We start from the raw sequence: 18,097 nt of genomic DNA, 5'->3' as shown, positions 1-18,097 counted from the left end.
ATACCGTCTAGGCTTAACTGTGTTGAGTACCACACGAAGTTGGCCGTTTTCAGGATTAACTTGGCATCTGAACGCTCCATATAAAGTCCACTCGCATTGATTACGTGAAGTTCGTGACATTTAGACGCAAGAAGATCCAGAACAGGAACGCTGAAGCCCCTTAAAGACTTCGTGAACTTTGCTTCGCTAGAGGAATTGTGAAGATTCGGGAAATATGTTCACCCGCCTTCACTGCTGTGCACAAAACACCATCTATGAATTCTCTTCACACTGGAAAGTAACTTTCGCGTGTAAATGCCATAAGTGTCAAGAAAATTGACAGAAGAAAGTAGTTTTAGGTCACTGCATTTATGAAACATACACATAATTGTACAATTGTATAAAATCTCTTTTTGTAAGAAGGAAATCGGGATTTTCTGTGCGCGAAATAGTTGCCCGAGTTTCTATTAGGTGCGAACAAACGGAAAGATCCACAAATCTGAGACAGTCCAGTGCTGCGAGTACAGCAGTGAACGCGTTAACTCGGAGCAATGGCGCAGGTTTGCGCAGAGGACGGTAGGGACCGAGTTCTGTATGACTGGTTATCCATTTCGTTGACTCCCGAGGGTCAGAGGTACGCACCGGCATATTGCTTATTAGAGTCCCACACACGAGCTTTCTTTATATCAGAGCTACGGATGCATCGTCCCGTTCATGCGATGACGAGGATGGGATGTCCTATCGTTTGCCTAGAAGTAGCATTGAAGGCGGCTCCAGAATGGTGGCACCAGTGGCAGGTCCTTGCTTGTACTGTACAGTGATCTGAACTGATATACTAAACGGCCTTTCGTCACGACCTCGACAGGAAGCGGCGGCGACGACGACGTCACAGCCGAAGAAAGTGGTTACCGAGGCACCTCGAAAAAAAAAAGCATTTCTTGCAGAACTTGCAGCACCACCGTTACGTCACACCCTGCAGCACAGTCTCCTTCGGTCCACCAATCCTGGCGCGCAGCGTATACACACAAAAAAATCGTACGAGCCACCAAAGATAGGCACAGCGCAGGAATTTCACTACGCACATCAACAAAAAGGCCACCGCTCACTGGAAACGGCGCACCGATCCGATGTACAGGATCACGTCTGGATCACAGCTGCGGATGAGGAACATGAAGGGCCGGTTCACGTTGTAGTTGAAGCTGACGCCCGCGTAGCACATCATGATGAGCGGCGTGAGGAAAAGGCCCTCGACGCCGTCTTCGTCCACTTCGACCACTGCCTTGTGCTCGACACCGGTCACCCTGACACCGGAGGTCTTGCTGACCCCACCGAGGTCGGCCCGGTCCGTGAAGAGATCCTGGATCCCCAGCGTCTCCAGGGTTCCTCGAAAGCTGGAGGTGTGCTCGAGCTTAAACTTGGGCAAGTAGATCTCGACGTCGTGGTCCTCGCCGAGCGACCTGAGCAGGTCCTCCAGCAGGGCTGGCGTCAGCTTCTTCTCGAGGCGGTCGAGGCCGTCGATCTTTTGCGGTCGCAGTATGACCATGGATAGCTTCTTGCCCACGAACGGCATCTCGAGCGCGTCCACCTCGAGTTTGTCGCAGCAGCTGGTCTTGTAGTTCTTTCGCTGGTACATCATCTCGACCATGGATGTCTTGTCCTTGGTCTCGTGGAACGGGCGGAGCGCCGTGTACTGCGGGTTGAAGTGAGAGTCCCAGAAGCCCGTGAAGTACATTGCGTTGACGAGCAGTAGCGAAGTGCGCGCGTCCACTTGGCCGGACTGGATGATGTCGGTCACTTTGCACTTGGTCTTCTCCTCAACCCAGGCGTTGATGACCGCGCGGGCAGCATTGGGGTCGCTCCGGAAGTCGACCTGCTTGACGGTGCCGTCGTACGCGGACTCCACGAGGTCACAGAATTCGTTCGGCACGTCCAAGCTGCGGTCGGCGAAGATGGCGTTGGCGAGGTGGATGCGAAAGTCCGGCCCGCAGTCGGCCAGGCGCTGTGTCATGTCCGTGAACTCTTGGCGTATCTGCGCAGGCGAAAGAAATGAACATGCATGTGAGAGGTTCAGGTTAGCTCACGGACCGGGTGACAGTTGACAGAAAGGATAACGCGAGTCGTTGACTGGTCACTGGGGTATTCTACGCATGGCCGCAATCTGGTACACACTACTGGTCACGCACCTCTTCGATGAGCTCTTCGGGCAGCCGCAGGGCCTTGGCAATCTGCGCCGCAGTGGCTTTCCCGCTGCCGGCGTGCGTGGCCGTCAGAGCCAGCGCGATGGCGAACGGGGCGCTGAGCACGTTGTCCCTGAAAAGGGCGTCCTGCTCGGCCAGCTGCTGCTTGTGCAGCTCCACGGAGAAGTTGAGAAGGACCTCGCGCAGCCGGTTGGGCGGCGCGGGAGCCCTCCAGAAGAGGTACCGCAGGAATCTGCGAACAGAGTTGAAAGGACGCGCGTGATTGGACGCTGCACCGATGATAATGTACGTTGGTTATTGGCGCAAGGACCAAATGTGGACACAGAAAGCCCTGCAAGAGTACGCGAGTTGTCGATGGAGAAACGGATTGCTAATGCTAGATGTAGCATGACCGTTTCAGAGGACTGAAAAACGTTCGCTGCAAAGTGCGTAAAACGTATACGCACTACAAGTGTGACAGGGACCTTAGCGAAATTTGAGACGAAAGTAAAAGATACGCGAGAAGGAGATGACATTACGTAGACGTAAAAAGCTCGAGTGGTGGTATTTTATTGAGTAGCACTACTGCCATATGAGGGCCCTTGAACGCGAAGGCCTGTAGGACAATGCACCGAGGTAGTACTGGTACATGGCATAAAAAAATACAGTCGTCAGGACGGATTGGCGTTCGAAGTACGATGGATACTTCCGCAGGCACGTCACTTCGTATCCGGGATGACTATTTCACGTAAATATTTCCCAGTTAACCTTGAAAAATCATTGAAAGTGATGTGCCTTATGATGCTTAGAGGTGTCTCAAGGTTAAATTAGAAGGAGTGGTGACCATTCCGTCAAGAGATGCCCAGTCGCCGTTATGGAAACGTCTGGGGGATCAGACGCTTTTGCGCATGAAAGCACACGTGTTGGTCCGTGGATATCTGGCATAGCAGCTTGAGTCAACTACAAGCTCGTGCCTGCACTGGTTTCCTTGATAGGGACCCTGCCTTTCCTGAACATGTCAAAGGTATGGCGGACATTCTCGTTGCATATTTTCGCTTTCGCTTAAGATGACTGCAACCAGCGTCGTATTTTCCTGGTCACACGTGACCATCCGACCCGATGACGAACGCTGTTTCCCTCTTAAGTTGCACGAAAACAGCGTAGCACTAATTTAGACAGGAAGGATGTGGCATGCGCGAACAGCATGAGCTGGGCACGTAAGTGTGGACATGGCCATGGCAGTATGATCAGCAATTGGTTTCCGAGCAAGAATATGCATATACGCTGATTGGGTAATGGTACTCTACGGTAATAGACGAGCAAGATAAGCAAGTTACTGCGGTACTTCTCGTTAACTGCCATACGACTACAGACGACGCACATGAGCCATAAAATATTACGTTTTTGCAGTAAGAAAACGCGTAGCAGTTTAAAGGAAAAGAAATTACACGTCTTTTTTAGAGGAAATTTTAAGCTTACTATACTCAACTTTTCTAACGAAAAAATGGAGTTCTTAGGCGCGTTTTCCTTTGAGCAATGAGGACACAGCGAGAAAGCTTACAACGCTGTTACTTTGACAACTACTCTGTCTAGCAGAGCTTAATTAAAAAAAAACAATCTGGAGATTGGTTCCAAAGCTCCTCCACAAAAACTCCAGAATAATTGTAACCATCTCAAATTCTCTGTAGGACGAGACAAATGCACTAAAAAGTGTTTTTGTCTGTGTAATAAATTTGCAAAATACATCGAGAATGGGCATAATCGTCAACCTTTAAAAAATATTTTGCGGAAAATTTTATAAGTATAGGGGGGCAGCACCAGGTCGAGAACTGGAAGTGAGCTTCACCCAAACCCACCTAAGGCTTCGTTTGTGACTTCTACCCACAGCTCTCGGCATATGTGAACCATAGGTGTATACATTGCACTTGCTTTACATTACATGTCTGATGCCGTCGCAGCCGAAGGTGTTGCAATAACTTAGTTCGCGAAGGAGCAGTCAGACTAACCGAAAGGTGAATGTTAGAAGAGGCCACAATCAGGGAGAGTTAATCTTAGTAAAGATCTTTCGGAAACCAATTTAGGCGAAATGAATGCAGATCTGTTATGTAGGTTAAAAATACAGCAATTAGCAGGGTAATCGTTTTGTCTCAGTTAAATAATCAGAGAGTGCGGAACAAACGCCTCTGACTACAGCACAGTATGGGGCCCCAAATGATAATACTGGTGTACTTAACCCTAATCCAATTTTGCAGGGTGGAGCTTCGAGTAATATCTTTCTCTGGTGTGAATATCATTTGCATGATAAAATGTAGTGGTCTGTTGGTTCAATTTCCCTTACGATCATGGCAGAGAGGAGACATTGTCAAAACAGCTCTATGTAAATAAAAATTCGATTGCGGAACGCGACAGCGTAATCTACTGTATATAACTTCGAATTGCCGAGAAGGACACCACAGTTTATTCCAGCAAAAACCGAGATGCGGAATGCCTAGAGATGGTATCAGCGATAGTTTACTTAAATAATTTTGCAAACGAATTTTCTGTACCTCGATGCGGTGACGTAATATGTATCCGGTAAAATGAAAAATAAAAAAGGGTTTTACGTGCAAAAACCATGATGTAATTATGAGGCACGCCTTAGGGGGGGGGGGGGGGGGGACTCCGGAATAATTTGGACCACCCGGGGCTCTTTAAGGCGCACATAAATCTAAGTACCACAGGTGTTTTCGCATTTCGCCCCCATAGAAATGCGGCCGCCGTGGTCGGGATTCGACCCAGCGACCTCGTGCATAGCAGCCCAGCACCATAGCCGCTAAGCAACCACGGCGGATGTGTCCGGTAAAACAGGAATCAAAGGCCACTTATAGATGATCTGGCTAATAAACCTGCCATTTAGTTGAAGTACAAAACGTGGTGTTCCGGAACCCACAACCTATTTTTTTTTTTAATGTTGTAGGAACTAAACTTTGGAACACACTTAAGATAGCTGTATTCGTTGTCTTGGAAAGCGATGAACATACTTATAGAGAATCTATAACTACGACAGCTCACGAATGATTAGCGGGAAGTCTGCGCACCCTTAGAACACTGGCCAATAGCACTATGAAAGTGGGCGTAGGAGAGTAGATGTCCATGCCAGCCTTTTCTTCAAAGCGTGAAGAATCAGTAGCTATTAAATTGCTTGTTTCCAGGAGAGAAAGGTAATCTTGTAATTGTTCATTTAAATATTGTTATGACATTAGTTCAGCATTTGAGGGGAACATATCGTCCAATTCTATCTGGAGGCTTATCTTGTATAGACTTGGTGGTTGAATACGTTTAATTTGCACATTCAGTGGTGTTAGCTGTGTCTGCACGAATAGGATCTGAGGGATGTGTAGTCGCCACCAATGATTATCATACCGCACTTTCAAACGAAAGCGAGTCGCGTGCCAAACTTCTTTTTCGTCCCGTGTTCCTGCTCTAAACCAACAAATGACGCTGGTTGCCTTGCATTCAGTCTTGGGCCGAATGCAGATGGACAGAAATTCTGTACTTAATATGGAAACTCAGCAAGATAAAAATTTATTGTGTGTTGCCGGTAGGCAACACTTATTGCCCATGAAGGGTTAACTTGCTGTGCAATGATCGGTTCAGAAACGCGTAAATGCTTGCGTTTCGCCCCGACCGAAACGGGGCTTTTGTATATGTGATTGCAAACATCCGCGTTAGAAGTACGAGCGCTGCACTAAGTGGGAGTTCTTTTCCACGTTATGTAAAAAAAAAAAAAGAAACGCCCAAAGGTTGAGCGCGGCCAATACGTTTGTTTGTTCAGGACATCGCAAGCCTTCCGTCCTGTCTCGATCTTTGATCTGTCTTCACTTGCCCGAGATGTGCGTACTTGCAGAAGTTTAACCGGCCTTAGCCAATACCTTGCAAGTTACCCGAGATCGCTTGGTATCGTGATACGTTCTATATATAGTTGGCAAGACGCGTCGCGTCCGTGACCTATAGAGTCTAGAGCCAACGTTTAAGTCGCGCTTTCCTGACAAGCGCTAGATGAGAGAGTTTAAAAAAGAAGAACAAGCGAGATGGTTGGCACTAGGCCCGTACACTTCCTTCGGGCGCTATATCACACGCAGTCGCGGCTAACTGGACCGAGACCATGCTTTCGGATAACCGGCGCTCGCGCGACCGACATGTCCAGCTACCGAGCCGACCGCGTTTCGCTTGTCCGTTTACGCCGGCCAACGATTGCGCTAAGTGCAGTCGCAACAACCCGCATCGCACGGATCTCACGGCCACGCGAAACGACGGCACATTGCGCGTCCCCGCCGTATGTCAACTCTGTGCCAAGCACGACAATCGATCGGAGCAAGAACGCTCGGTGAGAGAGGGCACGGGTAACGGAGCTATACACTATTATCCCTTCCCGCAGACCTCGCAGCCGTGCAAGGCCGTCCCAGGAAGCGGTACAGATTACCTAAGTTGCGACGACCCGATAACAATCTCGTTGCGAGGTGTTGTATCTCTCCAATCTCGTAGGGGGCGGCGGCCGCCATTCTATTTTGTCGAATGGACTGAAGGTTAGCACCTTGCTCGAGGTTTCGTCGTAAGAAGGAAACCTTTTTTTAGGTCTCTTTTTAAAAAACCGTCAGCGTCTCAGTCTCCAAGTGCTCCTACGTGCAAGGTCTTTTGGCGCTCTTTTCATCGCCCCCTTCCGTGTCGTGACATTGCTCGGGAAAAAAACAAAACAAAAAAACGCGCACAGCTCTACGCGGCCAGAGCAGATTCCCGCAGCCAGAGTCGCCAGAGTTGGCCAACCGCCAACTCTCGTGCTGCCTGGCGACTACGGTCTTTGGCGACGGCGAACGAACTCCCGCGCAACCAATGAGATGCGGTATGCATGCATCTTTCCAAGAAGCACGCGCATACGCATTCGGGGATACGCAAATTTAGTTGGCTGCGCAGCGCGCGTTGTTAGTACCGCGTGTTTTGGGTTAACGTTCCCATCAAGGAGTGTTTAGAAAACGCCCATAGAAAGTTATAGCGGACGCTGCGGGACTTGTGCCCTCTGTGCATAAAGAGTACAACGGACGACACGACAACTCTTTTGTAGGGTTTTATTTAGCGCAGTTTTTTTTTCGTTGTGCGTTTCTCCCAATGTGCCATGAAAGAATGGTACACGACGCATGGAATTGTGAAGCCCGCACTCCGACCAGTTGCAAGCATCCAAATCTGATAAGGAAATTGCGTCGACCCAAACGCGTAATTACAGGCATTCCTAAGTATACACGCAGACTAAGGTATTCTTGCGTCGAGGAAGAACAGTAAAAAAAAAGATGGCCGTCATTGCCATTTCACGCTCAAGCGGTAATGCGAAGGCGACAAAGCGAGGGTTCTTTTTACCTTACAAGGCATCAACAAAAAAAGAAACGCATGTTAACTGTATCAGGCACTGAATAGTTCATAAGACGAAGAAGGGAGTTTGGAGGAGGGGGGGGGGAGAGGGTACACTTCGTACGCGCGAAGGAACGATTATTCTTACGTAAGTGACAGCTGCGTGTGCCGCCCGTCAAGGTGAGAACGGATTCAGAGGACCAATATTCCTGCTTACGTAAACGAACACATACGGTTTAGAGCGCAACACGTTAGGCGCGGAATTTCCATACCCGTCGACGCAGTGTTATTCACGACAGGATCTCGTTCCTGAAGGTCGAAAGCTGACTCGTACGTACTGGGCAGAACACTCCCATCTCTGGTCAACTCATATTTATGAAATGCAGCGTCCCGACAAAGTGAGTTTTCGCTCTTCACAGTCATAAGTTCACCGTGAGAAGGCAGGATTCTGCCAGTTCCCTCGGTGGCAAACTTATCCCCCCGCGAAAGCAATTTGGCTCCGCATAATTTCGCAACACATTTATTTAAAAAAAAGTTTTGCAGCTTCCCTAAAGCGCCAATTCGTCGTTCCTTTTCTATGGCAGAGGACGTCATGCGCTTTCACAGCAAATCACCACAATCTCAAGGGTTATTAAAGCCACAACGACCCTTAATAGCGCCAACGTTAATGCTTGTATGTTTATTGTTTGCTGGAGGCTTTAGTAGAGTCGAAGGAAACGGCAAGAAGCTGTTGGCTGGCTGCAGGCAGATGTATAGCGCTGAGAGACTTGTCGGCAACTGCTCCTCCCAGGTGCCTGAGGACGTTTCAGTACAGCCGTATTGCTCATCCATTTATTTTCTTCTTACGAACCTCTAATCGTGTCATTTCTACTAATAGAATGGAATTTGTTGACAGGAAAGACAGAGGTCGACCTGAGCCAGTGTGCTCTTGTCTGCTACTCTGCACTCTGGAAGAGGGAAGGGGAGTGAAAGTACTGGGATGGGTGATCATGATAAGAGAGGCGGTGAGTGCTTATGCATGTCGTTTCTACTGAAGTTCATTAAAAGAGTCGTCATTCCAAATGAGTCTTCAGCTGTCTGCTTCTTGCAGCCACCGTGATTACCGCGGAAATTTCTAGAGGTCTTGCCGCAGGGCGGTAGTTTTTAGTGTCGTTTCTACTGAAGTCCTTTAAAAACTGCCATGCTTCTGCAAGAATGACGGTAGTTTTCAGTGTTGTTTCTACTGAAGTTCATTAAAACTACCGTCTAGCTGCAAGGCGGACGGTAGTTTTCAGTGTTGTTTCTACTGAAGGTCATTAAAAACTACCGTTCTGCTGCAAGACGGACGGTAGTTTTCAGTGTTGTTTCTACTGAAGTTCATTAAAAACTACCGTCCTACTGGATGACCTCTCGGAATTTCCTCGGGAAACATGGTGGCTGCAAGAAGCAGACAGCTGACGACTCGGCTCGCTATGACTTGTGTCGTGCTGTTACTGTTTACTGAGCGACCCGGTGCAGCAGTACAGACGACAGGGCAAGACGGTCTCCACAGAGGACAGTGCGAAAAGGCCACTGTGCTCTGCTCTCACGTGACCACCTGCTTGATGAAGTAAAGACACGCACGTTTTGGGAAACAAAACCGGAACTATACAGTTCACAGAAAAGCGAATACAGTAAATTAATTAGGGTCCAACGAGGCTTGGGAGTACATCTATGGTTTTGAGGTCTAGGAAACTTGAAAAATAAACACGCAAATGTATGTCAGTTTTTTTTCAGCCACTGAAAATGTCATGATAACGTCGCGATAGAACCAGCGCTCGGTGCGTGCATTATCACTGGCACACGCAGTCCTCTGGCTAAACTATCTATATATAGCGATACGGCAGCTACAAGTATGTGTCACGCAGAAAAGGTTAAAGCAGAACAACTCATGATGACACCAGTAGAGTCCCATGACTAAGTATATTTCGCGGGATGCACGGTGCATGTTCATTTCTGTCTGACTTATATTTGATCGGGATGCATTACTAGACCAGCTGGTACGGTCGTGCGTGCAAAATATCAAGGACACGTTTATGTATATGTGCATACTCGCTTTCGTTTTGATGCCTTAGCATTAGGAGTGTCAAAGTTTAAAAAATAACATTTGTGTGAAGTGTAGGAGGCCGGTCACGTGGTAGCGGTACAGAGGGGTTGGGAGAGCTTAGAAGAGCGTACATACGTACGTAGTGCCACTGACGGTGGTGCGACAGGTGCGACGTAATGCTAACGCGTCTCGGTCGGATCTTTATACGGTTAAATCGCCACTGACATTTTTGTCTTTCAAATAAATCTCAGACTAGGGCCGTGTCAATGGGCCTTTGTTTTCTTTTCTTTAAGATCACTTTTAAAGGTAATTTTTTTAGCCATTTTAAGCAATGCAACAGTGAGCAGTCAGAAGCATGCCGTTTCCAACATCACCAGTTCGGTGCCCTGTTTAGAGGAAGCTTTAGCTCGGGGCAACTCAGATTTCTTTATTCAAATACGCGTGAAATGCAGATACACTCTTATTAACCAACCTCTGAAACGACTGGAATAAGATAGGAGCGCGCCTGATGTATAGGCGTCCCAACCGCGTCGACCGTACACCACCGTTTGGCCTGACCGGAAAGTACACAGCTTTCACTGCGGTGTTGGCATGGCATCGATGAAAGGCAGCGCAAGTTCGTGAGCGTTTCTCGCGCATATTGAAGCGGCGAAGGAATCGGGCCCACGAACTCGTGTCCAGCAGGAACAACGCATGGCCGCTGAGCAACCAAGAAAAAATAGAGAGCTTTCGTTTAGGGGACGCAAGCGGCTTGCGCACGCAACTAGGGGCGAGGCTACTGCGCATGCGCAGCCGTAGCGTTCTGCGCATGCTCAGTACAGTGGCCCCTAGTTCTTGCGTACGCAAGCCGCTTGCGTCCCCTAAACGAAAGCTCTCTAATGGCACGAGCACACGCTGCGGGTTCGTGCTTTTCTTTCGCGTCCCCGTGTGTTTGACGCCATTCTTCCTCGAGTATGGAATGCGAACACGCCCAGCATTCAGTACTTCTGAGCAACCGGGTGGTGCATGCAACAGTGATGCAACGAAATGTAGCCCAGAAAATTTTTTTTCCCTAATGCTGAAGCGCAAGTAAAATTTCTATGCTCATGTCGTAAGAGTAATCGTCTCCCAGGCAAGTGTGCATTGCGGAAAGGACTGTACATATGGAGGGTTAAGCAGCTTCTTAACGACAGGATGAGTAGGCGAAAACGCTTCTCGTTAAACAATTCGTAATGACGAAAAAAAAAAGCGAAAGGAGAAAGGCGCGCTGAGCGCCTCGCGCGACCTTATACAAAACCAACTAACGCTACGAATTGCTCAACGACGCTGTCGCAACAGTCATTCAGTTACCTTCCCCCCCCCCTCTTTTTTTTATTCACTGTTTAAAGTGCGTTGAGCTCACTGTAGGACAGAACAGAAAATTGGTGTGTGTGTGTGTGAAAACTTTTATCGTCATGAGGGTCGACTTCTCAAGCCAAGGATAGCAAGAGCTTGGTGGCGCAACCCACCACCCAGTTCCAAACGGGACGCTCATAACGTCCATCCATCCATCCGTCGCAGTCACTGGCACAAGATTCGCGGAAAGCGGGTCGCCGCTAATAAAAGAAAGACGGGAAATATCGCATCACACGCTATTTTTTGCTGTTATTGTTGTTCGACTCCCGCTTGTGTACGCGAAATTGAACAAAAGAATAGAAAAGAGAGATTGGGAAGGAAAACCCAAACTCGCCAGCCAAGATGGCGCCGCGTGCTATCCTTAGGCCCTAAAGGAGTCATTAAGGTGCACGCGACGTGACGGCGCAGAAAACAAGGCGAGCCGGCCGCCGACATTATTATGGCGCCGCCGCCGGTGGTGGTACTCTGGTTTCTCCTTGACTTGGATACGCGCGTCACAAGGCGACGTGCATTTACGAAGGCCCGCATGCACGCGTCAAAACAGGTTTGCGGTCATTGTTGGCAGATTGCGCTTGTATCGCGACGTCAAGCCACGCACGGGGGCACACTCTGAACAGCGTTACGGCAAACAGCGTTTGCTTTGTTCGCCCTCGGGTGTCTGGCTGTGCGTATAAAGAAAAAGAAAAAAGCAGTAGCAAGTGTCTCGTTTACTGTACTCCTTAAAGCGTAGACGTATTTTGATGGAGGAAACAAGAAACTTGTGGTTTGAGTGTTACGTTCAGAATGAAAACACATGCCCAAGGAAGCGATTATTCCTTTTCTTTTGTTTTTCCTTTGCAAACTACGCCCTCTTTTTTATAGAACTACAAAGTTCACGAGTTTATTATTTTTTTTATGCTACAGCGGAACAAACAATGGCTCAGAGCGTAGACAAAATAATTTGCGGTAGATAAAGGAACTATCATGGCGTGAACTTTTAGATTGAGACGATAAACAGTGTAGGATGGACTACGACAAAACTAGCAGTGTCGCACAGGTCGGAACTTTCGTTTTGCTCCAAAATCCCCCCTCCCTCTCCTGTTTTTTCTTTCTTTTTCGCTGAACGACCACTTTTTCTCAGCGCCCCTCATGCATGGCTCTTTTAGTAGTATAGAATTACCGAGGCATCCTAAAGCACAGTGTAACAAAACCCTCACAGGGTTGCAACAGAACGCAAGGGCTTGCATCCCACGTTGTTTTTGAGCACCGCATTCAAAAAGAGACCGTCTTAACAAAATTTTTAAATTTTGTTTGCCATCGACATGGACGCGGCATACGGCACGCGTTTTCCCGAGCCACGTGTATATAATCAAATATTTGTGACTTGATTTGACTAAAACCGCAACATCTTTGCATCTATAGTACATTATTACTGCTTACTTCGCAACATTTAGGCGCCATCTCACTTTGCCAGTACGCCCCGAAGGCTAACAGAATCGTCGCTTCACTCCCACCTTCCTGGTGCCCTGCAAATAGGCTTACGTATAGCACACCTGCATCTTTCGGAAGGCCGTTTCATCCTTCCTCAATTGTTGTCTAATCGCGGAACAAGCCGTCTTTTTTTGGCCTTGGTCCTTGAAGCGAGGCAAGTGAAACACCACGCACAAACAACGCGGGTTGTTATTAAGGAACGAAATTACCGACGACGGGCAACGCCTCATGCAACCTTCGCAGGCGATCTCGGTCGTAGCCCCGCCGAACAGAGCAAGCTCACAAACCCAAAAGAGAAAGAAGGAAAAGAAGCGTGTCATGTAACGGCGGTGCCGTTAGATGCGTGTCAAGACCGCTTCCTCGATCAGATCGCATTGAATCGCACCACGAGCTCGAGCATCTTACGCAACTGCGACGGCCGCGTTCGTACGAGATTGTCATTACGGCGAGACAAGGTGCCTTAAGTGCCCGTATTCGATTACTTCCAGAATGCGTTGAACGCCGTGGATGTATAGGAGGCATAAAACCCCCCCCCCGAGGGCCCTCCTGGGGCACAGTCGAAGCCGTCTGTTCGTATACATATATGATGCAGACGACGTGTGGGACGATTTTGTAAATAGCTGTAGTTATGCACGGAATGACGGTGATGGTGTCGATTATGTCAAAGGTTGTTTCGAATGCCCACTGCGGGGCATCGGCCAAGAATCGGGTGGCCATGGCAAACACCGCGTGCAAACACCAGGCAAGCAAGTAACTTTAACTGAAACCTTCCTTATTGCAGCAATGTCTACGGTGAACGATTATTAGAGTTCTTTGGCGCTACAACTTGGAAAACTGTGCCTGTGGAAATAAAAGCAACCAGAAATGTTGTTCTTGTATGTAAACGCTTCTTCTTGTCTAGCCAAACGTAAGAGCTCTTCGTTAAAAAAGAAAAAGGTACATATTCATGTAAATAATGTTCTTACGTTCTAAATCTATTCTTCACTTTAATAAAGGGAATTTTCAATCAATCAATCAAAAAGTGAGTGTAAACAGTTCTAGAAATGCGACCAAAAATAGTTGGACCAATAGCCTATGTGGCTAGTACCTACTAGCACGCATCGATATGTACTTGGTTGACGTGTATATGTACTTTTGCGTATTAGACCAGCTGCTAGCCACATAGGCTAACGGTTCAACTATTTTTGTACGCATTTCTAGAACTGCTTAATTAAAGCTCACTTTTTGATTGACTGAAGATGCACTTTATTAAAATGAAAAATAACGAAAGATTTATACACCCTGTAATGGCGACAGCTACTGACTTTTCACGTAATAGTTATAAATGTATTGTCAGAAGAAATGTCACCGGTCCGGAAAATCTGGAAAGATGTTGGGTAATAGTGAATAAAGTCCATACAAAACGCACTAATTGAACAGACTTTCAAATCTCCACAAATGAAACCGAGAAATATTAACAAGTGTGACTGAGAAATCATGCGCGGGCAGAATTTCTCGCTCGCTTTAATTACAAGGAACGAAGTGAATCACCAAATAAAGTGAAACTTCCAAGAAACAGAAAGGAAAGAATAACCTTGGCGAATTAACTGAAGGTAACGCACCGAAACATCCTACACTCTAAGAACAGTTTACACCCTTTGGCTTGCCCCTTCTGCCACACAAAAATAATCATCTGCCTTGATGCATTTCCTTTATCGCTGCAAGCCCGGAACTTTCCAGGGACGAACGGCACGCGCGTTATCAGAAGAGGCACTCCAAAGGGTGTAAACTGTTCTATGCTGATAACGCGCGTGCCGTTCGTTACTGGAAAGTTCCGGGCTCGCAGCGATAAAGGAAGGAAACGCATCAAGGCAGATGACGATTATTTTTGTGTGGCAGAAGGGGCAAGCCAAAGGGTGTAAACTGTTCTTAGAGTGTACCGAAAAGGGAACGGTTTCGCTCTAGCGACGGTCGTGAGGAGGGTCTAGATACCAGGTTATCAGCATAAGAGGATAGCGGGGCCATTACGTCACAATGGCAATTTTCCTGCGCTCTGCGCAGTTGAGGAAACGCGCGCAGAAAAAAAAAAGAATGAAAAGCGGAGACGTCCGCTGCGGACGAAGCGCGACACGGTTCGACAAGCGCACTTCGACAAAGCAGCCGCGTGGACAGGGAAGGCCGGTTTTTGCGATGACGTGTGTTCTACGATGCGCTACGCTTGAAACAAAAGTAACTGTAGCCCGAGAAGCTGCTATCTAACGGTTCCATCGGGATGCATTTGCAGTCGCGTAGCCGGTGATCGGCGGTTGCGTGCAATTGCACTGCGACAAAAACTGTGACTGCATTCGCGCTGTAGGGCGTACTGTCGAAGTATTCAAGCAACTCGGGAAATACATTGGAATATCTCGTGTAACCCTTGTTAGCTTTGGGAAAATACGAACGTCCACCGGAGATGAAAGGGTTTCCATCAAAGGGATTGCGCTTCCATCGAGTAGCTTGGTTAAAACTCAGCTTGCGCTTCTTAAAGTAGCGTGAAACAATTCGAAAGGTCACCACGCTATGCTAAAAGGTATCTGGATGATTCTCATGTTCTTTAAAGAACCTTAGAACCTTTCAGAACCTTTCACAGAACTGTACTTTTCGACTGACTGCTGATTTCCCGAGAAAACGAACCGGTGGCACTAAGGCAGTCATTCTATCGTTGTCGTCGGAACTGCTACAATCTTCTACTGGTAAGGATGAATGGCTAATGGACAGGTATAGACGCCGCAGTAATCTGCCTGGAATGGGCAAGACTTGTTGCTACAGCGACTTTGAATCGCATGCGGTGAAGAGAAGACAGGGCTCCGGCCTGAAGTGTTAAAACGACAGTTTGTGTTAAGGCAAGTGTTCGCGAGGCAGTAGAAGACGGCAGGCTGCTACAAAGCTAAAGTTCGATTCAATGTTCAAGCGGAACCCAGAGGCGGGGGGAGGGAATAAAGGGCTTTTAACGGCAGCTTGCCGCGCTTCAGCGCGGACTTCCAGTGAACGGGTGGAAGTTCTTTCATAGCTTCGTCATGCCCTGTTTGTTTCGCACTGAGCACACACGCATACAAGAAAAACGACAAAAACAAAGCGAACCCACAAGGAAGCAGGCTGGCGTTCCGCGCGTTTTCTCGAAGCTGGAGCAGAGAGGCTGGCTTGGAAAAATTGTGGCTGGTTTTCAGATGAGTTAGGCTGCTTTGAGCCCGTTTTCGGAGACGGTAAGCGATAGCTTTGCTTTTTCGACTAGCTTGCCAATTTTACACCACATTAGGGAAATGCAGTAAAGTGGTGGAGCATGCTTTGTCTTAACTTTCCGCTTTTTCAAAAATCTTTCGCGTTGCACTCAACGTGAAGCCATGTTTCGTGAGCGTTTCTAAGAGCGTCACGCAGGCCTTGTATAGGGAAGTAAAACACTGAATTGATTTGTTCACCCTTCTAATCACATATGTAAAGGGACTGCGAAGAAGGAAAATTAAACTACATAAAAGAGCACGCGCACGCGAAATTAACTCAAGGTAACCGAGCCACGGGGAGGACCACAACAGAAATGACCAAAGGCGCTTACCTGGTTATTATGTCCATTGTGTCGTCTGCTGCTTGGCGCTTTCTTTTTCTCGCTTGTCGTCTGCCTTCGGCGGTTTCTGGCTGACACTGCTAAGCCTCGCCTTTTCTCGGTGTTTCGCTGTAGAAGAGTGCGGTCGCGGACACTCGGGTAAAGTGGGACGGGTGCTCGCCGGTTGTGCGACCTGCTCGACCGACTGCGAGCCGTGCTTTTCCTCGATGCTTCACGGACTGTGCCCGCTTTCCGGCCGACGGGGCCGGGCGAAGGGAAGGGCGAGACCTGCGCGAAGGGCCGGCCGGTTTCGAAGACGGGGCAGACAGGCAGGTGAGTGAGGTTTTGGCCGGAGAGAAGGAACACACCTCCTTCCGCTGGACCTGAGTGTACGCTCTGCCCCTTCACCGCCGCCGGTCTGCAAAGGGGAAGCGAAGCAGAAACGTAAGAAGCGCCATCTTGTCGAAGAGGGAAGGGTGCACGTGAGAGCGACTTGCGTCTTCAGCGCAAGTGGTGACCCCCTTCCGCAGGCAGACGCACTCTAGTCGAGTGTGCGTATACGGGAAAGGGGCGGTGTGTGCAAATGTTTGTATTCCACTGCCTTGGTTAGAGCAACGCATCCGTCGGAAAAGGCTTTGACTTGATCGTCTTTGACGGATGTCACGTCATGAAAGGATGGAATTTTGTGTGCGCAGACCCTTGGAAACAGTCTGCAGGTTGGCTGGCGCCGTTGCACTTGTCAATTCAAGCTACTTTCCTGGTGACTCTTTACTCGACTGTTAAGATCCATCGTTCACGTGGATAATAATTGCACCTTGAGATATTTTTATGCCCTAAGCGAACATTTAGTAGATGTACCTATCATGATGTGTTCCCTCTTTTCATTTACCATTTCGGTTGCACGTCATCACTTTTGTTGCGTCAGAGTCTGCTTCATAATTAGGAAGATTGGATTTAGGTGCACGTTAAAGAACCCCAGGTGGTCGAAATTTCCGGAGTCCTCCACTACGGCGTGCCTCATAATCAGAAAGTGGTTTTGGCACGTAAAACCCCATAATTTTTTTAATTAGGAAGATTGAAATATCTCGTCGTCCCTTCTTAGCGTGAACGCAAAGAGATGACCGCTACAATTTCTCCCAAATTTCGGCTTTGTTTCTTTGTAAGTGCTGCAGCGCATCCTTGGAGCTCTTATACAAAACTGCACGAAGATCGAGCCCATCAAGGTAACAAGTGCGCATGCGTATTTGTCCTAGGCAAAATGCGGTTATCGTCGTTGCTTAGGCAGTTCGCCTCAGCCAGATGCGAGCACTGAAGCGGCCTATGTTGCAAGCGTGGACGAGATGCCTTGCAAATCAGGCCTGCGCGATATGGGCGTAACTTGTGCGAGCGATGCGCAGGGGGGAAACGAAAGACTCGATTTGTTCCGAGCCAGCGAGCTGAGCGCATGATGCAATGATGCGCCATCGCGCACGCTGGCCTGCCCACAGAAACGAACAATACTAGCGTTAACGAGGTAGCCCTTACCGTGAAAGCTAAGCTCGGCGCCACGTAAGGCAAGGCCACGTTTGTCGATTCTCTGTCAAAATGGGCCGATTGGCTGCCTCCAAGCTAATGAGGAGGCTCGCTTTATCGACAGCTCAGTCAGGCTCGGCATATTACAGCGCACATTTCCGATAGAAATGCCGCTTGTTTGCACATGCGCGCAAGCTGAACTGCCGGCAGTCATACGAGAAGTGACGTCAAAATGCTTACTGCATTTTTCAGGATACATTCAGGTATTTTACTTGCCAGAAGCACGATTTGATTATGAGGCACGCCGTAGTGCGGGACTCCGGATTGATTCTGACCACCAGGAAATCGTTCACGTGTCTCCAATGCACGGGACATGGGCGTTTTGACATTTCGCTCCCATCGAAATGTGGCCGGGATTTGATCCCACGTCCCCCAGATTAGCAGGGCAACACCATAGCCGCTAAGCCACCGCGGAGGGTAAAGCAGTCTTTTTTTTTTTAGGCTAGTCTCTCCCTAATCAGAACCGGCCTCAAGCGCGTGCTCGGCCTTCCGCAGTCCACAAGCGCTGAGAAGCTGCTGGAGCTA

At 48.4% G+C, this 18,097-nt stretch overlaps 1 protein-coding gene across 1 annotated transcript; it reads right to left on the bottom strand.

The window, feature by feature from the left end:
* Nucleotides 1-332: 332 nt before the first annotated feature.
* On the bottom strand, nt 333-16,426 carry LOC135904738 (ipis-1-like). Its single transcript, XM_065435688.1, has 3 exons — nt 16,013-16,426; nt 2,163-2,409; nt 333-2,008 (listed from the first exon to the last, which is right to left on the bottom strand). The coding sequence occupies exons 1-3, from the start codon at nt 16,027-16,029 to the stop codon at nt 1,082-1,084; spliced, it is 1,191 nt and encodes a 396-aa protein (XP_065291760.1). The 5' UTR covers nt 16,030-16,426; the 3' UTR covers nt 333-1,081.
* Between the last annotated feature and the right edge of the window lie 1,671 nt (nt 16,427-18,097).

The sequence above is a fragment of the Dermacentor albipictus genome, chromosome 7 (assembly GCF_038994185.2).
Source record: "Dermacentor albipictus isolate Rhodes 1998 colony chromosome 7, USDA_Dalb.pri_finalv2, whole genome shotgun sequence".
Taxonomy (NCBI): Eukaryota; Metazoa; Arthropoda; class Arachnida; order Ixodida; family Ixodidae; genus Dermacentor; species Dermacentor albipictus.
The sequence above is the reverse complement of the archived record's forward strand: the minus strand, read 5'-3'. Positions and strand labels throughout refer to the sequence as shown.

Bases quoted from the DNA above. Each gene is read 5' to 3' on its own strand.
- LOC135904738 (XM_065435688.1), bottom strand. The intron at 2,009-2,162 runs GTGCGTGACCAG...TCGCCTGCGCAG, and splicing joins CCGAAGAGCTCATCGAAGAG to ATACGCCAAGAGTTCACGGA.